The sequence below is a fragment of the Prionailurus bengalensis genome, chromosome B3 (assembly GCF_016509475.1).
Source record: "Prionailurus bengalensis isolate Pbe53 chromosome B3, Fcat_Pben_1.1_paternal_pri, whole genome shotgun sequence".
Classification (NCBI taxonomy): Eukaryota; Metazoa; Chordata; class Mammalia; order Carnivora; family Felidae; genus Prionailurus; species Prionailurus bengalensis.
This window is the reverse complement of record NC_057355.1, coordinates 101,034,227-101,062,089: the sequence shown is the minus strand read 5'-3', so window position 1 is coordinate 101,062,089 and position 27,863 is coordinate 101,034,227. Positions and strand designations below refer to the sequence as shown.

The window sequence follows — 27,863 nt, the reverse complement described above, 5'->3', positions numbered from 1 at the left end:
CTTTCCCTCGCTTTCTCTTAAAATAAATAAATTAAAAAAAAAAAAAAAAAGCAAAGAAAAAGAAAAAACTTTTAACTGGAAATGTAGACTTGAATAAAAAATCAAATTAGGGGGTACCTGGTTGGGTCAGTTAGAGGAGCATGCAACTCTTGATCTCGGGGTCCTGAATTCAAGCCCCATGTTAGGTGTAGAGATTATATTTAAAATAAATTTTAAAAGTTAAAAAATAATAATAAAATTAAATAAATAATTAGATTATGGCAATTTTTAGGTATTTAAAGTAAATTCTACATTTAATCTACATGGACGTAAGAAAATGAATTATCCTATTTTCTGATACCTTAAAGAGGAAGAAGAGAAAAGTTACCTGAAGTTGATGGACAAATCCAGCATTAGGATTAATACAAAATCTTCTTTCTTGAACATAAGCAAATGCATCTCTGAAAACAAAAAAAGAAAACTAAGGTGATGTTATTATTTCATGAATAATCTCACTTTTTTCATAATTTACCTAAAATAAGAACTTATCCCAAAAATTTACCTAAAACAGGAAATCATATACAGCTTTTACTACAGAGAGGTGGAGATGTAGAGGAAAAATCGACAGCATGGTCAGATGAAATATCACAATCCCGCTTATTTACCAGCTTGTGTTCTAAGGGAAGCTGCTCAACTTTCTAAACTTTATTTTTCTCATCTGTAAATTAGGGATTATAATAATTCCTATCTTGATAGGCTACTGTGAAGATGGAAGATATAAGTGTAAAGCACCTTTGTAGAGCATCTATCACACAGTACATGCTCAAAATATTACCACTGTTTAAACAAGGAGAACTATATCTACTCCCTTGTGTTGTTGTAAGGCTTAAATGAGATAAAAGAGCCTAGAATAGAATAGTACCTGCCACAGACCCAATGTATGGAAGCTATTTTCACCATTATTATTATTATTACTGACAAGACACCAAATAATAAAGAGAATATATAAAACATAACATCTAGCCAGCATTTATCTTTTTCAATTAAATAAATGAAGGATTTGTATTCAAATAATATTAAGAATTGACACTTTAGAGAGACAGAGTGAGAGTGTGCGAGCAGGTGGGGGGAGAGGCAGAGGAAGAGGAAAAGAGAGAATCTTAAGTAGGCTCCATGCCCAGTGCAGAGCCCAATGTGGGCTTCGAACTCACAACCCTGAGATCATGACTGAGCCAAAATCAAGAGTGGAACACTCGACCAACTGAGCCACCCAGGTATCCCTAGGAACTGACACTTTTAAGAAATTTAAACACAAAGGATACCAAACAAATTAAACAAGCATTTGAATGTCTAGTATGTGTTAGTCATGTGGATCCAAGGCTGAATACAGCTCAAATGAAGAAACTAACAGAGAACATGATACAATGATGGATAAGTTGATACAGGCATATCACACAAAGTTTCACTGGCCATGTTAAAAATTATTAAGGATCAGAAACCTTTGAGAGCTTTTTGGGGGTATGGTGATTATATGACCAGATTTATCTTTTGAAAAGTTCACTCCTACTGTAGTGCAGAAAAAAACGGACTGGAGAAACAAAAGGATACATAAAACCACTAAGAAGGCTACCATTGGAAGAGTCCAGGAAAGACATGATTGGAGCTTGGATTGAAGATTAAATGATGATGAAGAGAAAGATAAAGTGACAGATTCAAGGTATATTTTAGGACATAAAACAGGTTGGTAAAGGGTCAGTTTAGGAGGTAAGGAGTGAATGACAAGGAGGTGTCAATGATTACAAGATTTCTAACATGTACAAGACACACTAAGAACAGGAAACACTGTACATTGACCAGTTTTTTCTTTTGTTCTGGGGCACTCTCTCTCTTTTATCTAGGTAGTATGCTTGGAAAAGTTGATTCTGGATAAGAAAGACTACACTGAATTATGAACAGAAGATGAAACAGTGCCTAGGTAATTTTTCACCCAACTATTGTTAAAGGAAAACGTAATAAATTAGCCTTTTATAATTTTTTTAACGTTTATTTATTTTTGAGAGAGAGAGAGAGAAAGAGAAACAGAGTATGAGTCGGGGAGAGGCAGAGAGAGAGGGGCACACAGAATCTGAAGCAGGCTACAGGCTCTGAGCTGTCAGCACAGAGCCCGACGCAGGGCTCGAACTCATGGACTGTGAGATCATGACCTGAGACGAAGTTGGACGCTTAACCAACTGAGCCACCCAGATGCCCCTAGATTAGCCTTTTAAACAAGGGAAGCAATAAACATCTGTGTGTATGAGTTTGTGTGTGTGTGTGTGTGTGACTAAGTTTTTAAACTCAGACTGAACAATTCTCTAGTAGTAAATAATTACTTTTCCAAGGGTTATTTCCAACTGTAACTATCATGGCTTCTTAAAATAACATTTAGCACTAGTTCCCTAAAACCACAAAATATTAGCCTAAAGTATATCTACACAAGGTAGACAAGCTACAAAGGTTAAACGACTAAGCATGGAATATAAGAACCTGCCTAATCAAACATGACTAGATGACAAAATGAAGAGAATATCAACTTCAAACTCCCAAACTGTTTCCATTAAGCTTCATTTTAATGAGAATTTAAATTGGCTAGGTTTCAGAGTGCTTTCTTACCTGTACTTCATTCCAAATGTTTCCATAATGTATGCAATAACAAAGGCAGCACTGAAGAGGGGGAAAAAAATTTAGAAAAAAATAGAAAACACAACTCATTAATTAAATGCTAGAAAAAAAAGATAATCTCTAACTTCATACCTCCTGGAGATCCCTGCATTTCCATGGACAAGAACTTTTCCTGAAAAACAAGAAATAATTACTCTGACAAAATGTATATATATCTATCTATCTAATTCAGCAACTAAAATATATTGAAACCATGTACTATACCATAGTAAGATAAATCCTTAAACGTTTTATGTTTTATACATACCATTTAGATACTTATTAACTTTCAAGTTTTACAATTTATATTACCTGTAGACTTTGAAATTAAAGACATTTAAAGCTGACCCAGAATTCAAAAATGGTTGTATAGGGTTACTTAAGAAAGCCTATCCAAATGAAACAAGGAGTTGGGAAAAAACAAATTTGGGAATAGTCTATTACATACAATTCCAACTTCCATACCCTTCATTTAAGACAAGTGGTAACTAAAAAATTAACTATAACACATAATCTCCTGAAAATAAACACTGGCTACATAAAGAAATTACTGTTTACCTCCAGTCTGTAAGCTTCCATCAATAAATTCTTTAGTCTGAAGGCAAAAGACATGTGTTTTAATAAAACATCTGGAGTAATATAAGCATAAAATACACAGAATAAAAAATTATTGAAAAAAAATTCCAGCTAATTTATATGAATACAAATCACCTTAATTCAAGAATTTCCAAAATACTACAAATGTGACTATTATAATTTTTTAAAATTATACAGGAGCTAAAATTTAATTTGAATTTAATAAATTCAAGGTGTGATTTCTCAGATATTTAGCGATCATAAAATGGTTTTAATAATAAATTTTCTTTAAATATAATCCCACAATTTTCAGTCATAACAAAGTAAAAGTAGCATGGGAAAGAATTAGTTTCATTATTATTAAGTTTTAGAACCATAATTAAGAGGTCAAATCACAAATTCTAAATATTAAAATATTTTATACCTACCATGGGAAAATAACGTATTATATTTTCAACTGGATTATCTGCAATATCCAAGACTAAATATCTGAAAATAGAATATTTTGTGATAAGCACACATTCAGATAAAATTCTATGTATAAAAAAATTTACAAAATTTCTTGGCAACCAAGAAAATAATGCAAAACAACTTTCAAAGTGTCATATGCCCAAGAACTGGGTCATAGATTTTATATTGCTTAAATACATACATAGCATTTTTAAATGCTTCAGCCTTAAATAACAAGTTAATATTTCTCTGATATTTTATAGTATAAAAAATCTATCTGGTTAAAACTGTAAAATCCCAAGAAGGAAGAAACTTTCCTCTATATCAGAGTGGACCTAGAATATAAAGACAAAAAGTGTCTGTATTCCTTATTGTTATTCTTCTATTTCTACTAACTTCCCCATGGACTAGAAGATTCTTCTCTGAGTGGCCCTGTGACCACTCCTCACAACCCTATATAGGACGATTCAGAGTAAGCCCAAAGTCTCAAAGAGAGCAAGGTAATCAAAATAGAAGTCTGATGGAGCCAGAATGATGGGAGTCAAATATCCATTGCTTGAACTAACCTTCAGTAGAGCAAAAAAAAAAAAAAAAAAAAAAAAAAAAAAAAAAAAAAGAACCAGGAGACCACCTGTCCTACAATTTTACACTTTGGAAAACACTGAAAATAAGGTATTACTCATATGCTAGGCTTATTTTATTTTGTGAAAAACTTCCATTTCTAACCTGCCCAAGACTACTTGCTTATTAATACATCTATAGTAATTAAGATACAAAATTAATTTTTAAAGTCAATATTGCCTTAAAAATTACAGTTCTTTAGCAATCATTTAGGTGGTTAACAACTTCAGTAAATTCAGGGTTTATCACAGAGAACCCAAAACTCAGTATCCAAGGATAATCCAATGTAAAAACCAAAAGGATTCTGACAATGGCTGTCTCAAGTGATTTTGTAGACTGAACTGTTACATAAAACACAGCTTCATAGAAAAAAAGTTAATTCAGCATCAATCTAACATGTTTTATTACACACCATTTTGAGTGTCAAAAACTATAAGCCAATATTCTAAATCTAAGGAGAAAGAATTCTTCCATTAGGATAAAATAGCTGCACACAGGACATTTTGGTACTAAAAACAAAAACACAAATTAGAAATGTATAGGATGGCATTTTAAAATATCACACTGTAATTTTCTTTAATATATGTAAGTCTATATGTGTGTATGCATAATACACATATGTATGATAGAGTAAGATTTACAAGGAACATGCCAAAATGTTAACTAAAGTGTTTTCTCTGGGTTGTGGAATTGTGGATGATTTTATATTTTTCTTAGTGTCATTCTGTATTTTCCATAGTATCTATAAAGAAGAAGGATTTCTTTCACAATTAGAAAAAAAAATTCAATCTATTTTATTTTAGAATAGAACATCTCTTTGTTAAAATAAGTTTTTAGGGGCACCTGAGTGGCTCAGTCAGCTAAGCATCTGACTTCGGCTTAGGTCATGATCTTGCTGCTCATGAGTTCAAGCCCGGCTTCGGGCTCTGTGCTGACAGCTTGGAGCCTGGAGCCTGCTTCAGAATCTGTGTCTCCCTCTCTTGCCCCTCCCCAACTCATGCTGTCTGTCTCTCTCTCTCTCTCTCTCTCTCTCTCTCTCTCTCTCACACACACACACACACACACACACACACACACAAATGAACATTAAAATTCTTATACATTTAAAAAATTTATAAAATTTTAAAAAGTTTTTATTAACTGAAAAATATGTACACATGGTAAAAAATTCTAACAATATAAAAATATTTGCAATAAAAAAGTAGGCCCTTCTACCAGACTCTAAATTTCTCTTCTCAGAAGCAACCACTGTCAAATTTCTGGCTAGTCTAGAAATTTCCCATGCATATATAAGAACCTATGTCTAATGTATGTATTTTTAAACACATTGAGAGTATATATACACTTGGTTGTACACCTTACTTTTTTAATAAATCTTAATGATTATTCCGTATCAACACAGAAATATTTCATTCTTTTTCATGGTTATAGGATTCTATTGTACATTCACACTATATATATATTTTAATTTTTTAATGTTTATTTTTGAGAGAGCGTACACACAAGTGGGGGAGGGGCAGAGAGTGAGAGGGACCTAGAATATGAAGAAGGCTTCAGGCTCTGAGCTGTCAGCACAGAGCTGGATGTGGGGCTCAAACTCACAGAGTGCAAGATCATGACCTGAGCCAAAGCTGGACGCTCAACTGACTGAGCCACCCAGGCACCCCTACACAATATATTTCAGAATGTCCTGTACTGATGGAAAATCAGGTTGCTTTCATTTTTACAATCAATCAATCAATCAGAGAATTACAACAATATGTTTTTATATAGATACACAGTATCTCTAGAATATTTGAGTTAATAGTAGCTGCCTCCCAAGAGAGAAGCTGGAGCTTGGGTTTAGAGGAGAAAAGAGACATACTTTATTTACACACCTTTTTTGCACCCTTTTTTATACCACTGTAATATATAGATTTATTTTTAAAATAAAGTTAAAATAAAACTAAAAACCATTAGATGCTCAACCACACTCATTAGAAGATAAACGAGAAAGGCAAATTAGAACTACGTGAGACATCATTTTTACTCTAGAAAATTGGGAAAAATTACAACTGTTTTACAATTTGTCTTAGAGATACCAAGGAAATAGTCTCTTCTCATTCACTTCATAGTGGGAATGTAAACTGATACAACTCATTGGGGGGCAATTTGCAACATCAATTAAAATTTTAAATGCTCATATTCTTTGATGCAATAATTCCACTTCTACACTTTATCCAACTGATATATTCACACATGAATTAAATGAAATGCATGGGAATACCTGCTATATTAGCAGACTGGAAACAATCTAAATACCCAACAACAGGAGACAGACTGAATAAATTTTAGTAGAGCTATTCAATGGATTACTATGAAACTTTAAAAAACCAGTGCAGCTCTCTAAGTAATAATATGAAGCAATCTCTAAAAGTAAATTAAAAAAAAAAATCTTTAAGCCAGTGTAAAAAATAAAAGTTTATCTGTAGGACTGTTTGTATATACAACATAATCCTGGAAGGATACTCAAAGAGTAACAGTGAATGCTTCTAGAGGGGAACTGGCTATCTAAGGGATAAGGATAGGGAAACTTTTCAGTATACTGTACATGCTTTTGAATCTTTAAAATTCTGCATTATATGATTTAGTTACTTATTTAAGAATTTAAAGAAGTTTATTTTTTAAATGATATACCTATATGAGCAACCTTATAAAACAGATATGTACAGAAGTCTGCTATAATAAAATTAACTTGAAATAAAAATACATGTTTGCTACCCATAACATTTTAATACATCATAACCATAATTCTTACCTAAATAATTGTTGAAAGTTTGGTTTAACAAAGTTTGCTTCAATATTTTGTCTTATGCATATTATATGGGTTATTCCATATTTCTGTAGAATAGGTAGCTATAAAAAGAGAGGGACAAGGGAGAGAAATAGTTTAAAATACAAAACATCACCTTGCTGTAACATAGGTGTTTGAAATACACAGGACTGAACATTAAAATTACATAGCCACATCCGAGCTTTAGGCACAGGGTATTAAAGCTAATTTTACAATAATTTACCTGAAGTGATAGGTAAAATATTTCAATGATTTAAGATTAATATATACTACATATGCTCAAAAGGCTAATAAGATTATTTTACATCCATAATTTTAGGGCTTGTTGAGACCTTAAAGATCATTTATTTGGTAAACAATACTATATAGTGGTTAAAGGCTTTGTAGTCATGAGAATCCCAACCTCTATCTTCCAGCTCTGCTAATGACCTGAGCTCTGTGGTTCGGTACTAACCTTTCCACTGAGTGGTTAGATGAATTACATAAGATAATATATGTAAGGAATTTGGCACAGTGCCTGGGGCACATGGCAAGCGTTCAGTAAATGGTAATTACATATACTGACTACAAACTTTATTCTTTAGAAGGGACTGCTAAGACATAAACAATTATTGAACATCACTGACATAGTTAATTGGAATACCAGGGCCCAAATCTCCCTGCCTCTCTCAGTACACTTTTTCTGATACAAGCCAGAATTAACTTATACAGTTCACAGACTAAAGTTTCAGTTTAAAAATTTTTCTCAAGTTAACTGGCAACTCCAAATGATATTATATTCTGTGGTGTCTTTTGGCTATACATTTAAAGCAATTTAATGTGACATTTAAAGCAATTTAATATATTAAATATATTAACATTTAAGATGTTATATACATATATGTGACGTAATACATATATGTGTTATTTTAATAGAATGTAAATTCCAAGAGAACTATGATTTTGTTCACAGATTCATATTAAGTATGTATAACAGTGCCTTGAAAATATTAACTGTTCAACAACTATATGTTTGTTAAATATATTTAACAAATCATGCTGGCATGAGGAATCAGAATTCATAATTTTGAGTTTTCTATGAAACTTTTCAGCTTACGCTCATATATTTAATTCCCACTTTCTGCATTAAATAGTCCAGAACAATAATACTAATAATCCATCAGAGAAGTCAAAGAATAATTTATATTTGTTATGGACTGAATGTTTTTATCTCCCTAAAATCTGTATGTTGAAGTCCTAACTTCCAAGTTGGTATTAGGAGATAGGGCCTTTGGAAGGTAATCAGAGATTTAGATGAGGTCATGTGGGTAAAGCCCACATGATGGAATTAGTACCCTGAAAAAAGGAACAGCCATCAGGACTTTGTCTCTCTGCCATGTAAAGATACAGCAAGAATGCAGCCATCTGCAAGCTAGGAAGAGGGCCCTTACCAAAACCTAACCATGTTGGCACGCTGATTTCAGATTTCCCAGCCACTTCAACCACAAGAAATAAATGTCTGATGTTTAAGCCATTGGTCTATAGTATTTTATTACAGCAGCCTGAGCTAAGAAAATATGGCTTTCAAAAGTTTAAAATGTTAATTTTTTGCAGCAAATGTTCTGATGTCTGGCATATATTAGAGAGTTTAATTATCTTTGTATTTCCTGAGTGTACCCTGAGTTAAAAGAAGGGAGGTAAACACTTGGTAGGATTAATATTTAATCAATGTTCCATATTCACATTTACTAAACTGTCAAAATGTATTCAATATCCATTCTTTATACTTGATCTGTGATATATAAAGATACTTTATTAATGTGAGAAATCACAGGAAGATATATATAACTATGGATAAAAATCTGCTTTAGCACAAATCTTGAAGGCACATTAAACTATTACTAAGTATGGGGCGCCTGGGTGGCGCAATCGGTTAAGCGTCCGACTTCAGCCAGGTCACGATCTCGCGGTCCGTGAGTTCGAGCCCCGCGTCAGGCTCTGGACTGATGGCTCAGAGCCTGGAGCCTGTTTCCGATTCTGTGTCTCCCTCTCTCTCTGCCCCTCCCCCGTTCATGCGCTGTCTCTCTCTGTCCCAAAAATAAATAAACGTTGAAAAAAAAAATTTAAACTATTACTAAGTAAAAAAAAAAACAAAAAACAAAAAAACAAAACTTAACAAAATAGGACCCAAATGTAATAGCATACAGAATACTTTTACTTTCCAATGGATTTTCATTTATATAAAGCAAATTATGACTTACTCATACCTACAAACTACAGAAAAAATTGTATAAAAAGAAACAGTTCACTACTGACAAAGAGCCTAAATTTGTCCCTTTTCAAAAATTTTTTTTAACATTTATTTATTTTTGAAAGACAGAGACAGAGTATGAGCAGGAGAGGGGCAGAGAGAGAGAGGGAGACACAGATTTGAAGCAGGCGCTAGGCTCCGAGCTGTCAGCACAGAACCTGATGCTCAGGGGCTCAAACTCACAAACCGCGAGATCATGACCTGAGCCGAAGTCAGACTTAACTGACTGAGCCAGCCAGGAGCCCCAGTTTGTCCCTTTTATTAAAACTGTATTTGAATGTAATAAAAGATAAGCTTAACTAAACGCGTATTAGAAAGGGAGTTTATTCCCTAAGATTTATCTCTGTTATTATTTGTTGTTGTTACATATTTTTAGGATGATGGTATGAAAAGGAAGACAAGCTGTTCTATGGTGATTCAGAATGAGAAATAATCAAATTTCGCCATAGAAACTTTTCCTCAGTCTAATAATTAGACCATGGTGAAGGCGATGGTAAAGAGGTTTTGAGGAAATCTATAAACAAATAATTTAATGTGACAAATACTATAATAGATATATTTATAAAATGCTGTGGGAATACAAAAAGTAATCTAACAATTTTTGTGAATACTACATTATTTGGCTTTTGTTTGTCTTAAGTAAATCAGTTAAGTCTATAGTTAACTACTCTATCCTTTCCTTAGTACTTTTTTTTTTTTAAGCAACACTGTGCCTTTCCAACCCAGCTGTAGACCATCAAAACTAGGTTTACTCTTATATATGCCTCAATAGTCAAAAAGTCTTCCAGTTTCAAAGAAATGACTCTAACTCTAAAAAAAACTCCCAATCAAAAGGCAACTGGGTGGCTCAGTTGGTTAAGCGTCCAACTTCAGCTCAGGTCATGATCTCATGGTTTGTGGGTTCGACATCCTGCATTGTACTCTGTGCTGACAGCTGGAGCCTGGAGCCTGCTTCTGATTCTGTGTCTCCCTTTCTCTCTGCCCCTACCCTGCTCATCCTTTATCTCTATCAAAAATAAACTAACATTAAAAAACAAAACAAAACAAAAAAAACCCTCCCAGCCACCCAAAATTCATAAATACATTAAATTAAATCATTAGATTTAAAAATTCTACAGTTTTGCAGGCGCCTGGGTGGCCAAGTCGGTTGAGCATCCTACTTTTGATTTCAGCTCGGGTCATGATCCCAAGGTCATGGGATTGAGCCCTGCATCGGGCTGTGCACTGAGCGTGGAGCCTGCTTGAGATTCTCTCTCTCTCCCCAACTCTCACACTCTCTCTCCAAAACGAAACAAAAAGAAAAAAGAAAAAAAAATTCTACAAATTTTTTTTTTTACAAAACTTACCATAGCTAGAGTAGGTATCATACACAAGAATAGTGACTTCAAAATAAGGTATCAGGGAAAACATTTGTGATACACTGTTTCACATTATAACTCAAAGCAAATTAGTAGCACTGTCATAATTCCTAAGACTGAATCCCCTAGTAAGTGGCAAATTGCTACATATATTAAAATGAATCTAAAAAAATCAATAAATAAAAATTAAAAAAAAAAAAGAAAGACTCTACCATGTTAAATGTGTAACTAAAGAAATCCATTTCAGTTTGACTATATAGGAGACAAGAGACATATATGTGGTATAATACTTTACAACCTGGAGCATCCAGGTCTCTAAAGTTTGGAAAAACAGAAATAAGATTTGACCAATTAAAACACGTGCATACACATGCACATATACACACATTTACCCTTGATAAGGAAAGATTAACTAAAATGTTAAATACACTTATTTTGGGCTTTAATTCTATCTCACTGTTCAGAGATATGATTAGCAATGATAGATACCTAATCTTTTAGAGGGTAAATAAAGGTCAATTATCAATTGGTAAATCTTTCAAACACATGGATTCATGAAAAAACTGATTTATAAAAGCTCATTTGTGATTTATGATGAAATATTTGAGAATCACTGGTACAGTAAAATTTGGAAAGAGGCAGGTACTCCAGAGTGATATGCAATATTTGTGGACCTTCTCTCTTACAACTAAAAAAATTTATTCCAAAAAAGCTGGTTAATAAAGTCTCTTGACAAACTTAATCTAAAATTCATACCTTGCTTTTCATGGCAGAAGAATATGGGCCTAAAAACAATCCAGGTAAAATTTCCTAGAAAAAAAAAAATTGAGATATTTACCATCAACAATTTAAATATACACAAACTATGTACCACGTAAGTGGACTTGTGGAGTTTTCATAGTTGTTATAATAATTTATTAAAAAGCTTGCTATCTAGGGGCGCCTGGGTGGCTCAGTCGGTTGAGCGTCCGACTTCGGCTCAGGTCATGATCTCACGGTCCGTGAGTTCGAGCCCCGCGTCGGGCTCTGTGCTGACAGCTCAGAGCCTGAAAACTGCTTCAGATTCTGTGTCTCCCTCTCTGTCTCCTCCTCCCCCCTCACACTCTGTCTCTGAAAAATGAATAAACCATAAAAAAAATAAAAAATTAAAAAAAAAAAAAAAAAAGCTTGCTATCTAGGGAATATTCCCTAGCCACACTGAGCAAAGACTGGGAAGAGAAATGCAGATTTGCTTTATATATCAAACGAAACATTTAAAGTTTAAATACAGTTCTGAAAAGTCAGATATTTGAACTTCCACAGTGCTTTTTATAAGCAGTTTGGATAAAATTAGCATATTGTATGACTGGCTTTTAGATTAATTAAAACATCTCTTATTTTACTTATATTCTCTGCTCTAGTCTAGAAATAAAGTAGACATAAAGAAAAATTACCCCTTTGGAATTACACAAAACCTTATTCAGCCAAATCAAAAGTAGCACAAGATACAAGAAGATTAGAACTGTTTCCTTCAGTTAATAAAAGTATTCTTGCAAAGTTTAAAAAAGACCAGTATCAACTGCTTGCCTATTGACAGTTTCAGCAATTTAAATACTTTCCAAATGCTAGATTAAAATTTTTCTATGTGAATTCAATATAGAAAGATTTTAGTTGACCTATACCATAGCCTAGATAATAATACAGTATAATTCTGTAGTTCTGTTCTATGAAACATCATAATTATTTTTGTATAGGTCTGATTTCTCCTATCAGCTTCTTGTGGGCACAAATTACATTTTACTCACCTTTGCATTTCCCACAGCACCAAGTAAATGCCTCATAGGTACTAAGATATTTTTTAAAAGAGAATTTTCACTAATAGAGAAAGGAAACATATTTTTAAAAGTCAAGGTATTTCTAGGAACAGGAGACACTGCTTGATTCTGGGGCTAGCAGAGTGACTGTAAGTAAGAAATGCAAGAGAAAAACAAACTGCTATGAAGGTTAGCTATCACTTTATTATTCCACATTTGGAGTATTCAAATCAATCTTCTGGAGGACTTCATTATGGAAGTTGTGTCTGGAAATCAGACACAAAGAGGAACAATGACTCAAGAGTGATTTGCTTTATGGTCAAATCTTATAGACTTGTCTAAACTAGCCAAACACAAAAAGCAAACTGTTTTCAACAGAAATATAAATATTGTATCCAATTTTTCGGATTAGGAAAAACAGTGACTCAGCACATATATATACATGTATGTATGTATGTATGTATGTATATAGTAGAATCATGGTAATATATATATGTATATTTACATTTATATGTATATTTTATATGTATATACATACATATATGTATGTATGTGTGTGTGTGTATATATATATATATGTATATATATATGTATATATATATATGTATATATATATATATACATATATATATATATATATTACCATGATTCTACTATAAGGAAGAAAGGCAACAATTCATTTCCCATTTTTTAATGTTAACCTTTAAATATGTTGATTTTTTAAATACTCAATGAGGAACCTACAGATCATGAGCCAACAGGTCTTAAATCCTTTGTGAAATCAGTTATTTGATGATAATAATAATATGGACTGGCCTGAATAAACAAAAAGGTTATCTTACCTGCATCTCTCGTCTCATAGGGTAGGTCCATTCCTTTAAATAGAAAGAAAACCCAAGAATAAAAATAAATAACATTATGAAAAATGTTACCCAATTAAAAGTTTAAGATCTGACACACAAGTGTATGGATTAAAAAAAAATACATTATACTTAAAGAATATTCTATGAATAGATTCAATTGGCTTCACAAACACCTAAAAATTTAAGTGCAAGACACAATGATTAAGGTATTCTTTAGGTAACTGGGCTTCCAAAATTATGATTATGTTACTTCATACAACGGATAGAATAGCTCATTAACTAAAAGAACGGATATTCCAGAAATTTCTCCCAAAAACTGATCCACCAAGTCAGAAATGTCAAATAGCTTTTTGTCATTCAGTTAACTCTAATCAATTGACAGTAGATAGCTAAAACACTGTCAGCAAAGACTCTGGAAGAAGAGTACTCTGATCAATGAGCAGTATCTGCAATGGACTCAAAGAGTGTTAAGTAATAGGTATTTGCCATCCCTGATCTAAACCTCTAGATGCTTATCAAACAGGCTTTCTCATACATTACTTCATCTTAAGATTCTTTCGGTTCAATTCCTTTTAAATATACATTTCATGGAAGTAAAGAATTCATCCTGTTTTTTGGAATGCAGATCAATATAAACAAGTTGGAAAATAATGCAAAATGCCAATGGCAAAAGACAGAAAACATTTTAAAAGTTGGGACAAGAAAAAAGCAATTCCAGTGAACTGATATGATAAAGAATCAAATCCTCGTTTGTAAATGGACTGCATTCCAAGTTTCTAACCTGACTGCTTAAAACTCAAAATTATAAATAGAAATGAGCTTCCTAAAGTTAAAACTGGAAAAGCTTTAAAAAAAAAAACAAACACAACTTTTATTTTCAGATGAAAGGGATCAAAGGGTATAAGCTTCCAGTTATAAAATAAGTTATGGAGTTGAAAAGTACAGCATAGGGAAGATAGTCAATAATTTGGAATAACTTTGTATGGTGACAGAAGTTAACTACACGTATCAATGTGAGCACTGCATAATGTACAGAACTGTCCAGGGGTCCCTTGCTGGCTCAGTTGGTAGCGTATGAGACTCTTGATCAGGGGGCTGTAAATTTAAGCCCCACACTGAGTGTAGAGATTACTTAAAAATACAGAAATGTCCAATCACAATGTAATACACCTGAAACTAATATAATGCTATGTCAAATATACTTCATTTAAACATTCATTTAAACAGATAAAACCTTTTTCATTTTTAAATAATTTTAGGACTACAGAAAAGTTAAAAATAGTGGAAGGAATTCCCCTTACCCTTCGCCTAGATCTTCTAAATTAGAAAAGTATTTTTAACACATAAGGTAGAAATATTATATACCTGTAATGGAATTCCATCTTAGCTAGGATGCAATGGGGAATTACCCCTATCAGAGGGCTGGCAAGCTATCAGCAGATGGGAGGAGGGGGAAGAGGGAAAAGCAAGGAAAGCAGGAAAGAATGTGGTGTTTTGCAGAACAAGCAGCTATGGCTAGGTGTTCCACCAGAGTTACCTTCTTGCATGAGCCAGTTTGACCCAGTTTGGAGCTTTTGACCTATGTAGAAGTGCCCTGAGTTGCCCTTAAAGTTACCTTTAGCTCATTATAAGACTAAAATCTCCTATGGGCAAGGTTCTCCAACCATTTTTTGAACATACAATGTATGCACTAGTATGTTGACATACTTAAGCATGCAAAGTTGAACCCAAGAGCCTAGGTAACAAAATATATGTAAGTTCCTTAATGTATCAAGCGTCCTGGCTCTGTTTCCTAGCACACTGAACAAAAGCTTCATGCATGAACCCCAAGGGGAGACAGTGCTTTGAGAGCCATTTCCCTGTCTCCTCACCTGCGACAAGTAATAAAAACTCTTTGCTTTCAACACTTCCTTGGGTTGTGTTCAATTTAATGTACCCCAAGCAGCAAACTTCTTGAGTCTGGCTACAGAAAAGACAGAATAGTACTCCTGCAATGACAACCAGCATTTTTTTTTTTTTAATAAAGAAGAGAAACTAAGTATTTTTTGTTTTACATGTTGAAAATGGATCTTGGCAATGTAGCAGAAATAGACTATAAACCTGAGAAGCCATATCCTGAGAGGATCTACTGATCTTTCATGGCCTTATTATCTTTGTTCTTTTAAAATGGGAGTATAAAAGAACACAGAATGAAGTGTTAAAATGCCCAAATATGAACGTAGAGCTCAATGAATTTTTACAAGCAATATATCCATGTAATCACCATCCAGATCAAGATTTCTGTCATCCCAGGAAGTTCCCTCCTTTCTCTTCTCAGTCAAAACCCTCTCTTTCAGAGGTGACCACTGACTTCTATCAATATAGATTAGTTTTAGCTATTCTTGAACCAAATATAAATGGAATCACAACAGTACTATTTTATGTCTGGCTTCTTTCACTCAGCCTAATGCCTGTGAGATTTATCCATGTTGCATGTTAGTAGTTTGGTCCTTTTTATTGCTGTGCAGTATACTATTGTATGAATATTCCACAATTTACTCATTATCCTGTTGGTGGAGATTTAAGTAGCTTCAGGGTTTGGGCAAATAAGAATAAAGGTGCTATGAAAATTATTTTATGTTCCCCTTGATACACACATGCATTTCTTTCTCTTGGATATAAAAGTAACAATGGAGGAGCACCTGGCTGGCTCAGTCAGAAGAGCATGCGACTCCTGATCTTGGCGTTGTGAGTTCAAGCTCCACATTGGGTGTATAGATTACTTTAAAAAATAAAATCTTTAAAAAAAAAAAAAGTAGCAATGGAATTACTAGGTCACAGAGTAGGCCTACTTTTGGCTTTACTAGACACTATCAAAAGTTTTCCAAAACCAATTTACACTCTCACCAGCAACATATGGGAGTTCTATCTGTTCCACATCCTCACCATGGCCTTAATTTAAATGACACTGTACATGTGAGACATAAGACAAAGCCTAGGACCTGATCAAGAGGGAAGTCAGATCAACACCAAAAAGCAACACTCTCAGTGGATAAACTCTCTCAGTAAATGAGAAACATTCAAAAAGCAACACTCTCAGTGAATGATAAACTGGGGAGGCTGGCAGGGAGGATGGGGGATGACTCACCTCATCCCCAGAAAATGAGTACCTTTGCCTTTCTGAGCTTTGGCTCTGAGTAGAATATGGTAGTAGTGGTGGCCACAACCTGGCCTTTGCTCAACTTTGGCATTAGAATTCAATTATTTTTGTTAGGTCAAGTGAAAATTGAATGTCAAGTGGTCCTGGGTAGATCATGTCCATGGGTTCTTGGAAAAAACAAATGCATTTTCTCTCTGGAGAAGCATACCCTAAACCTAGATCAGAAATAATTCACAGAGATGAATTCCAATGAGCTCACAATTAAGAATCAAATTTTAAGAGGAGGAAAATACTGGTTTAAGTGGCAGACTTCGGCTCAGGTCATAGCTCAGGGTTTATGGATTTGAGCCCCACGTGGGGCTCTGTGCTAACAGCTCAGAGCCTGGAGCCTACTTTGGATTCTGTCTCCTCTCTGCCACTCCCCCACTCGTGCTCTGTCCCTCTCTCCCTCAAAAATAAAAATAAAACATTAAATAAATAAATAAATAAATAAATAAATAAATAAATAAAATCAGTGGATAGACTAAACAGTAGACAAAGAGAGAACTTGTGTACTGGAAAATAGAATTGAAAAAATGATCTAAATTCAGTGTTGGAAAATATGATCAGTTAATAGACTTATTAAGATTGAATTAAGAAGTCTAACTTCCATAAAATCTAAGTTCCAGAAGGGAGAGAAAATAAAGGAGAGATAATATTACACAAGATATTAATAAGAATTTTCCAAAACTGGTTAAAGACACCACACCCCAGAAATAAGTAGCTCAACAATTCCCAAGCAAGATAAAGGAAAGAAATACAAAGTTAAATAGAGCACACCACACATAAAGAGAAGAAATTCTTTTTCCACACTAAAAGCAAAGAGAGAAATGGAAAAGAACAGAGTCCAAAAGACCTTCATATATGCACTCAATTTTCCTGAAAGATAACAAGGCATTTCAATGTAGAAAAAAAAAAATCTTTCAACAAATGGTGTTGGAACAATTAGACAAATATCTAGAAAATAAAATAAATCTTGATCTTGATCCCTCATCACCCCCCACTCTAAACCCTCCTCACATACAAACATCTTGTCTTCACTGTTATATGTATTCCCAACATTTGATGACGGTGCCTGGCACACAGTAGGCACTCAATACATATTTGTTGAATAAATGGGGGAAAAAAAGGTGTATGTGTATAAATATATATAAATGCAAAAATGATAAAACTTCTAGGAGAAAACAATACCTTTGCAACCTTGGGAAAAGCAAAGATGTCTTAAAGAGGGCACAAAAGGTACTAAGCATAAAGGAAAAAATTTTTGATAAATTCGCTTTCATGAAAATTAAAAACTTCTGCTCAATGAAATACACTGCTAACAGAACAAAAAAGCAAGCCACAAACTGAAAGAAAATATTTGTAATGTATATACCCAACAAAAGACGTATATCCAAAATACATAAATATGCATCAACAATAAAGTGACAACCCAATTTTTTAAATGGGAAAAGAACTAACAGACATCCCACCATGGAAGGTATATAAATGGCCAACAGCACATGCAAAGGTGCTCAACATCACTGGTCATTAGGGAAATTCAAATTAAAAACACAAGATACCACTACATAACCACTAATGGCTAAAGTTAAAAACACAACACCAAATGTTAGTGATGATGTGGAGCAACTAGGAGTCTCAACATTGCTAACTGGAGTGTAAAATGAAATGATAAACATACAGCTACCCCATATAATCTAGCAATTCCACTCCTAGGATTTAACAGAGAAATAAAAACGTATGTCCACAAAAAGACTTACACAAGACTATTTAAAGCACCTTTATTCATCAACTCCAAAAAACCCAAATGTCTACTGTATATTCATACAATGAAATAATATTCAGCAATAAAAAATCTACTACTACCCATAAGTACAACATAGGTGAATTTCACACATATTATGTTAAATTAAAAAAGCCATAAACAAAACAGTCCACTTTACATGATTCTATTTAAAGTTCAAGAACAGATAAAACTAAACTATGGTTACAGAAATCATATTATTCAATGCCTATTGTGGAGCAGGGTAGGGATTGCCTGGAAATGAACATGAAATAACTTTCTACACTAATAGAACTGGTATATATCTTGATAAGAGTAGGATTACACTGGTGTATATATTTAATAAAAATTACTGAATTGTGGACTTAATATTTGTGCATTACACTCAGTATAAATTTTTACTCCTACTTAAGAAAAGAGAGCATGCAACAAAACCAAGATATTAAATACAAAAAGAAAGACAATTAGACTGTCCTTGACTTCTCAACTGCAAGAATAAGACTGAAGAATAATGCATTCAAAGTAGTGAAATAATAATGGCGAACCTAGAATATATGGTCAGAAAATCATCTTTCAAGAACAAGAGTAAGATATAAGATTGATTCCATTCAAACAAAAACAGAGAGTTTACTACCAGTAGACTCCTATTAAAGGAACTTCCAAAACATATTTTTGAAATGGTATTGTTTTCTCTATCTTTCATTTCTACTTTAGGTACAGAGCCTAAGTAACTGAGTTAAAGCAGTCTGACTCCAGAAAAACTGACACCCAACAGCCTCTCAATGTAAGAAGGAACTATATAGCAAACAGTAATCAAACAAATATTGACTACATAAAACGGTTATATTATTAAAATAGGGATTAACAGAAATAAAGTATATAATTTCCAAGCCAAGAGAGGGGGAAATGTAATCAATTTGTACATTGAATACATGAATGTTCATGTGCTTCTTTAACTTACCAATACGTTATAACCTTTTATATTTAAAAGTTTTTAAAGAACTTAGGCCAAAGACTGTCATTTTCATCATGGTACCCCTAACACTGAGCATAGTGCCTGCCACAGAATAAGTACATGACAGGCATTTTGGAGATATATGGCACTAGATTCTATGGATCTTTCTTTTTTCCCCTTTCTTAAAAAAAAGAAAAAAGATTCTTGATTAGTCTGACAGCCTTATCTTCCTGAAGAAACCTGTCAGAGCTGCCAGAAAGAAGAAAAGTGATTAAAGAAATGTGTACTTTTGAGTTTACCTCAAATGAAATCTCTAAAAATTATGCATGAAAAAAGAAAAACAGGAGAACATATTCCAGGGAATATCTGGCAATAAATATGTCAGAAGGCACTCAAAGACACAGGATAAATGTGCTTCCTTCTAGAATATATCAATTTTACCAAGAAAAAAATTTTTTTTGGAGAAAAAGTGTCTTCATTGGCCATTACTTTAAAATATTTTTATACTAAAACAAACATGACCATATGGGACAGAGTGCAAAATTTACCTGAAGTTTTAAGTGAATCAAGAGGCTTCAAAGAAATTTTGAACTTCCAAAAGGTTGTATACAATGGAACATGTATGCTATTATTTATATAAGGAAGACATTACAGGAGTAAAAAACAAGTTGTATAGCAGGAGAGAATGAAAAATTATTCCTATACGCCTAACAAATAAGCACATAGCCTACTTTTGTGACCATCAGACTTGCTGTAATAGGTATGGATCCTTTGAAATCTAAAAGGCTTTCTCTCACAGAAAATGTCTTTAACTATTCCTAGTGTTAGCATTAGATTTTGATCTCAAGCGCCTATCGTCTTTGTTTACCTAGTCCTGATTATTACTCTGCAAAACAAATCTTAATCCTGCCTTGTCTACCAATTCTGCCTATGCCTCTAGCATACTAGACCAAGATTTTAAGTCATTCATGCTCACTGTCTTGTTCTACCAGACATCCATCTGTCTGAACATGTTTCTAACAACCATATCTTATATTACAACCAAACCTATATTACACTCAATCTTAATCTCAGCCTGCCCACACTGCTGCTAAAATCCATCTTTTAGATATGGCAGTAGTAATAGGGCAAATTCCCAATGATCTATTATGAATTACTACTATAGTTAATTAGTAGAATTGGTTTCCCAAACACAGATGATTAGTCAAGCAGTCCAACTATATTTTTCAAACCAAACCAACCCAGCTAAACCAAAATACCCCTAATTGTGATATATATCATGCTTCTGGTGAAAATTAATTCACAAGTGAAAATCCTTCAATCATCAATATGACCTAGAAGGTACGGCATATTAAAACATCTTTCAGGTTCTCTCCTTCCTTCTCATACAAATGCAGTTACATGAGCTATACAATTGCATTGATGGGATAGAAATTGAACTTTGGGAATAGGAAATGTTATAAAAATGTTCAAAGATCAATAAGTAAGTAAATAAACTCAGCAAAGGATACAGACTGTAACCATTAGATAAAATAAAAACTTAATTCTTATCAGCACATGTATCAGGCTGGCTAAAACCTAGAACATTTACAAATACCAAACAAGGGCACCTGGGTGGCTCAGTCGGTTAAGCGTCCAACTTTGGCTCAGGTCACGATCTCACGGTTTGTGGGTTCGAGCCCTGCGTCGGGCTCTGTACGAACAACTCAGAGCCTGGAATCTGCTTTGGATTCTGTGTCTCCCTCTCTCTCTGCCCCTCCCCCACTCACGCTCTGTCTCTCTTTCTCTCTAAAATAAATATTTAAAAAAATCTTTAAAAATACCAAAATAGATTGGGGCGCCTGGGTGGCTCAGTCGGTTAAGCATCCAACTTCAGCTCAGGTCACGATCTCACAGTCTGTGAGTTTGAGCCCCGCGTCAGGCTCTGTGCTGACAGCTCAGAGCCTGGAGCCTGCTTCAGATTCTGTGTCTCCTTCTCTCTCTGCCCCTCCCCTGCTCATGCTCGGTCTCTCTCTGTCTCAAAAATAAATAAAAACATTAAAAAAAAAATAGCAAAATAGATTATAAATGCAGGTGCACTCATAAATAAACAAATAAATAAATATTGAAGGGATATAGAGAGGTAGAAGGGCATTCAAGTAAGATGATTTTAAGTCAGTTACTCATAAACCTAGCTCCCATTAGAATTATCTGGTTCCATCTCAGATCAGTTAAATCAGAGAAGGTGATGATAGGGCCCAGGAATGGCTATTTTTTAAAAGCCCCTTGAGTAATTCTACTCTATAGTCAGGTTTAAACAGCAACATTCTAAATTTAAACGATCTTCAGTCAGAAATATTAAGCAATTCCTATTTTTTATTCTGTACTATGGGAGTCAAAAGAGAAAACAGAAAGAGTAACATTTAAGTTGCCAAATTGCAACTGAAATAAATAACACTTTTATCTGAAAAGAAAACAATTATTGAATTATAAAACCAACAGCCCTAACTATGCAACTAATTTATTTAAAAATTGGTAGTGTGGGGTGCCTGGGTGGCTCAGTCGGTTGAGCGTCCGACTTTGGCTCAGGTCATGATCTCATGGTTTGTGGGTTCGAGCCCCACGTCGGGCTCTGTGCTGACAGCTCAGGGCCTGGAGCCTGCTTCCAATTCTGTGTCTCCTTCTCTCTCTGCCCCTCCTCCACTTGTGCTCTATCTCTCAAAAATAAATAAATGTAAAAAAAAAATTTTTTTTATTTAAAAATTGGTAGTGTAAGCTGCTCTCTTCTTCACATCTAAAAAAAACCCTACTGTAATCTTGTCACAAGACTCTACTATCAAAACCAACCAAGATTCTTATATTAATTCAACATTTGTTAAGCTTATGGTATATACCAGACACTGTGATAAGTGCAAGAAACAGTGGGGACTAAGGCAAGAACATTTTGGTGAATAAACTCCCTTAGGAAACTTTCAGTCTATATGGAGAATAGACATTAAGGAAAACCATCAGTATGATATCTGTTACAAGGAAGGTATAAAAATACCAAGTGCTACAGAGAATTGTGTACCTGCAGGATTAAACTATTGGGGGTGGGGGCTGTGAACAGGAGGAGTTGGCAAAATCAGGGAACGTCTTTCTGAAAAAATGTTACCTAAATTGAGATCTAATCGAAGAGCAAATAGTTAATTAGGTGAGGGCAAGTATAGTGTTGGCAGCCAGAGCAGGGGATAATAGCAAATGTAAAGGTCCTGGAGTGGGGGTGGGGCCTAAAAACATCCCAAGAACTGAGAGAAGATGAACATGGCTAGGGCAAACAGAGAAGGGAACAAGAGGAAGAGTAGCTCATTATAAGGTTAGAAAGGTAAGCAGGGGGCACTTGGATGGCTCAGCAGGTTAAGCTCCCAGCTCAGGTTGTGTTCTCACAGTTCTTGAGATTGAGCCCCACATAGGGCTCTGCACTGATAGCACAGAGCCTGCTTGAATTCTTTTTCTCCCTCGCTCTCTGGAGCCTGCTTGGGATTTTTTCTCTCTCCCTCGCTGCTCTCTGCCCCTCCCTCACTGGTGCTCTCTCTCAAAATAAATAAACAAACTCAAAAAAAAAAAAAAAAAAAGGGCAGACGCCAGATCATACACAACCTTGCAGATGTTAATTAAGGGTTGGGCACCTGGTGGCTCAGTCAGTTAAGCCTCTGACTTCAGCTCAGGTCATGATCTCACAGTTCCTGAGTTCAAGCCCCACATTGGGCTCTCTACTGTCAGCGTGGAGCCCACTTTGGATCTTCTGCCCCCCCTCTTTCTCTGCCCCTTCCCTTCTGGTGCTCTCTCTAAAATAAATAAACATTAAAAACAATTTTTTTTTAAGTTAAGGGTTTGAACTTCATCCTCAAAACAATGGGAAATCACAGCCAAGTTGTAAACAAAGGAGTGACAATCTGTTTCCAAATCAATATGAACACAGCTAAATTTTTGCTAGAATTGTCCTAAAAGAATGCCCTGACCAGTGTTTCAAGAAACAAGGAAGTAATATTCTTACAGAGATGATAGGATCATCAAGCTGTCATGGCTTGATCACATCAATCATTAAGTGCATGCATAAAAATCTCTCTACTTGAATTCCATGTTTACTAAAGCAACATTTGGTCTGTAATTTAGGTTTCAATGAAATGCTTCCTAGGTGGAGGAACACTCTTATTGGCTGGTCATCATAACTACATAAGACCATTTGATACTTTACATATTTCATGGCAAATTAGAAAATTAACACTGCTTTATTAGTTTATCATGAGTAACTATATGCCCTATTTAATGGTTATTTCTAGTTCTGTCTGCCCAGAAAGCACCTTCCATCCCCTGTGGAAATGCCCCTGTGATTTTGGTGGGAGGGCTACCAATGACAAACTTCACTCCCCTGGCCACAAGTGGGTATATTCTAGGTCATACACTGGGCTCCTCATTGTATTTTCTCCATTCTGGCTATAGGGACTAAGCCAAAGGATGGGGACATGACCTAGGTTAGGCCCATCCTCTAGACTTCAAATACTGAAGCTTAGACATATTGTTGTTCTTCAATGTGTAAGCTCGGTAAGGGTATGACCTTGAACAGCTGATAGTCAAAGTCCGTATCTGCGGAGAAGCCAGAGTAAAGGCAGAAATGCTGAAAGTAGAGACAAGCACTGATAAGGGGCCGAGGCAGTTCTGATGCATCATAATACTGTCTAGGAAGTCCCTGAGACCAGCTGCATCCCCACCTTTCTGGATTTAACTACGTTTCTTTTTGCTTCAGCTAGTCTGAGCTGGTTTTTGCCACTTGCAACCAAAAGGAAACAAACATCCAATGCTATGTAAAAAGGAATGAACTGGCTTTCAGTAAATAACATTTGCATCATTATCTACTGGGCTTTAAGCATTACTTGTGTCCTTACACAGGAAAGAAAGCTATATTCCCAGTAAGACTTTATCATTTTTACAGGGATAAGACATATTATATACACAATAAAAGATTAAGTTCAAGTCTGCAAACATTTTAAATTAGAATTTTTAAGATTAGAGCAGGGAAAAATTGAGGTGTATTAAAAACAACGAATTAGGAACCAAGAGACCAAGGTTCTCAACTGTGTCTTATGCTACTGTTACCTTGGCATATCACTTATTCTCAGTAAACTACACTCTCTTCACCTGAAAAGAGAGAATGTTCTACATTATTTCTAAGGTTGCTTTCAGGATGAAATCACTGAATCATTTTTAAGGACAAAAAGCATATTCCTCATGCACATTATTCCATATTAATTAAACAAATAAAAAAGTGTAAATTCATTTTTGTTTTTTTTTGTTTTTTTTTTAATTTTATTTTTGGGACAGAGAGAGACAGAGCATGAACGGGGGAGGGGCAGAGAGAGAGGGAGACACAGAATTGGAAACAGGCTCCAGGCTCCGAGCCATCAGCCCAGAGCCTGACGCGGGGCTCGAACTCACGGACCGCGAGATCGTGACCTGGCTGAAGTCGGACGCTTAACCGACTGCGCCACCCAGGCGCCCCTGTAAATTCATTTTTGACTAATCTAAATTCAACTTTTTTTTTCCTATTTAAGAGTCTACTCTTAAAATATGAATTTCTGAAAGACTACTACCACAAGCAAAGGATCCCTCCAAATGTGAACCCCAAATGAAGATACTCAAAAAAAATGAATATTTGGTATAAACTGAATGGTTTCTTAAAAAGTTTTACTTTCCAATTATTTTTAAGATATTTACACCTAGAAATTTTAATTTCTATCTTGATCCTACTAGGGCATAACTGAGTATCCTTGTCTTTTTTGCTAATTTAGTCTTCAGAAAATTCTAATTTAGTAGTCTGCAACATCACAAAGTATTTTAAACTAGCAATAGATGGGGAAAAAACTCAATACAAACGTTGGTCAAAGAAGATATAAGGTGGAGTAAAAAGAAGCCCAAATCAGAAATCAGGAGGACAGTTTAAAAACAATTTCATTCTCAGTAACAACTCCCCTCCCAAGGGCAAGTTTCATGATTGAAGTTTTTAGATTGAAATGAGCTAGCTTTGTGACATTTTATTCTGCGGGTCACGGCTTTCCCTCAAAAATACCAAAAAACAAAACAAAACAACTACTTTGCAAACTTTTTGAAGGCGCACTCCGAAAGCTCAGGCCCCAGATCTATCTCACATGTGGGACCATGTGTCCCACATGCGAATGACACCAAATATATCCCTCAAACTGAAATTTAACCCACATTACCCTCGTACTGCCTTGGCAATAAAAAGGGGAACCTTACTCAAAGTCAGTCCTCAACGCCGAGCCTGGGGGAGAAAGGACTAATTTTGCCCTTCCCATTTAATTAAGCAGAATAGACCCAGCAGCCCCTCCGCCGGGGTCTCAGGAGGGTCAAAGGAATTCGGTGAGTGACGCTTCTCCCCAAGGTCCCAGGACGTTCTCAGGAGGCAACAGGGCTCCGGTGGAGCTTGGGGACTTCGACGGTTGGGGCCTGGGGTCGCCCCGCGGCCGAAGAGCCGCACGGGAAGGCCTGTGCGTGGCAGTCACTGGACAAACTCACCTCGGCGTCTTCTTTGCACTGCGGGAGCGAGGGGAACTCCAGCTTCACGTCCTCCATGGTCCGGGCCCCGAGGCTTGTGGGCGGGGTGGGAGAGGGAGTTTTATCCGGCCCGCCCGACCCTCGGGCTGCCAGTGACAGAGATAGGGAGGAGGGCGGGTGGGCCAGAGGGCTGACGGGCGGGCAGCGGGCTTACAACTAACACACGCAGACTAAAGGGTCCCAGCGACTCCGGCGGCGACGGCGGCGACAGCGGGGAAGAGGAGGGTTGGGCGGCTCATACCCCGCCGCCATGCTGCTGCCGTCTCCCTCCCCCTGAGTCTCCGCGCCCCTCAGGCCGCACAGGCTCTGGCACTAGCAAGAGCCCTACAACCGTCTCCCCTCCTTTCCCCCCTCCCCACCCCTCGCTATCCCAGCCAATCCCAGCCCACGCTTGCCTTCGGCCCGCCCCCCGCGGCCGCCAGGTGTCAGCGCGCCGCTGCCCCGCCCCTTCGCCAGAGCGCAGACGCGGGGGGCGGGGCCTCGGAGGAGCAACGGCCGAAGCTCACCGGGTGTGGAGGAGGTGGGGCTGCGGCAGGAGTGGGCCACGATTGAAGGTCCTGGGAAAGGCAGTAGGACCAACCGCACCAGCTCTAACCTTTCCCAGAGAGGACGCAAATCTGTAGTTTAAGAACCGGCAAACATCCTAGCCACCAGAGACTGGCATCCGAAAGGAAAACTGTATTTTCTCCCCTCAGAATCCTGCGCAATCTGTGGTGGTTATAACCGAAAGAGTAATAAATGAAGAGTTCATCTTAAAACTGTGTTATGCTACACAGAAAATGAAACACCCTTGGTTTTTAAGCAAATTGAAATGGTGGACTTTCAAGAATACTTGGGACTATGACAAAATCTCAAGAAACAAAGGCATATAGAAAATCCTAAGGAATAGAAACAACCGATAGCTCACTCAGTAAATTACACATCCTACTGAAGGTCTCTCCCTTTAATGCTAAGTTTATGTTGAAATATTAATTATAATTATATATAATATAAATATATTAAAATACATGGCTTTCATCTTAAAAAGGAGTTTGAGTCTGTTAATACTATATTGTTAATAGAAGTTAGGTATATACTTTCTCTGGGCCTAGGGAGATACTGTTCTCCATTTAATTTAAACACGAGGAATATCAAACTTAGAAGCGGAAGAATCCATACTTAAACTTTCAAGATTTGTAAACCAAACTGATTCTTATAACCAAAAAATAAACCAAAGTAAAAAGGCAAGAAAGTCATTAAATTGCAAATTACAACGAATAAGGTTAAAAGAATCACATATTTGACCTACACGCCCTTGACATACTATTATTTTTATATTGTCATATTTATGAAACACACTACCAACATATATAGAACCATTCAATAACTTGAGTATTAGAAGGCTAGTTTGAGTGCTCCATTTTCTCTATCACTATGTAAACTATTCTCTACCTTTTAAAGTTATAAAAAGACATACAATACTCTGCAAGTAACTTTTAATTTGAAAAATGATTGTATAATTATCCAAGTCATATATCACACATTCTTTAGTGTTTATGAAAAGTGAAGTCAAGTTGTTTTTGTTTAAACAGCACCTTTAATAAGATAATCCCAGGTGACGCCAACAATTTCCTATTTTAATCTGTTAAAGCTTTAAGTCCACATGATAGAAGAATTGTGTGTAGGTAACAGAACTTCAGCTTTGAACATTTCTGACATCAACATCCCCTACATCAAACACTCTTAGCTTAGTATCCATAGATACCTACGGAGCCAATGAGTGAGTTTGGGAAATAATAAATCTCCTTAAATTTTAGTGTATGCAAAATTGTGTGTATGTACATCTGACTTTTTCTGGGAAGAGGGTCCACACCTTAATATTCTGAAAAGGGAACTATCATCTCACATAAATCA

At 35.6% G+C, this 27,863-nt stretch overlaps 1 protein-coding gene across 2 annotated transcripts in view; it reads right to left on the bottom strand.

Annotated features, from left to right (window-relative positions):
* Nucleotides 1-26,347, bottom strand: part of STYX (serine/threonine/tyrosine interacting protein) — a 38,077-nt gene extending 11,730 nt beyond the window's left edge. Inside the window, exons 1-9 of one of the 2 annotated variants that reach the window (XM_043556167.1) lie at nucleotides 25,932-26,347; nucleotides 13,443-13,475; nucleotides 11,564-11,617; nucleotides 7,124-7,221; nucleotides 3,684-3,744; nucleotides 3,238-3,274; nucleotides 2,773-2,812; nucleotides 2,632-2,682; nucleotides 368-440 (exon numbers count right to left, since the gene is read on the bottom strand). In XM_043556167.1, coding sequence (XP_043412102.1) covers nucleotides 368-440; nucleotides 2,632-2,682; nucleotides 2,773-2,812; nucleotides 3,238-3,274; nucleotides 3,684-3,744; nucleotides 7,124-7,221; nucleotides 11,564-11,617; nucleotides 13,443-13,475; nucleotides 25,932-25,988 — 504 coding nt within the window. In that variant the 5' untranslated portion in view covers nucleotides 25,989-26,347. The remainder of the gene's footprint in view (nucleotides 1-367; nucleotides 441-2,631; nucleotides 2,683-2,772; nucleotides 2,813-3,237; nucleotides 3,275-3,683; nucleotides 3,745-7,123; nucleotides 7,222-11,563; nucleotides 11,618-13,442; nucleotides 13,476-25,931) is intronic. The other variant, XM_043556168.1, reaches the window with a different exon arrangement.
* Between the last annotated feature and the right edge of the window lie 1,516 nt (nucleotides 26,348-27,863).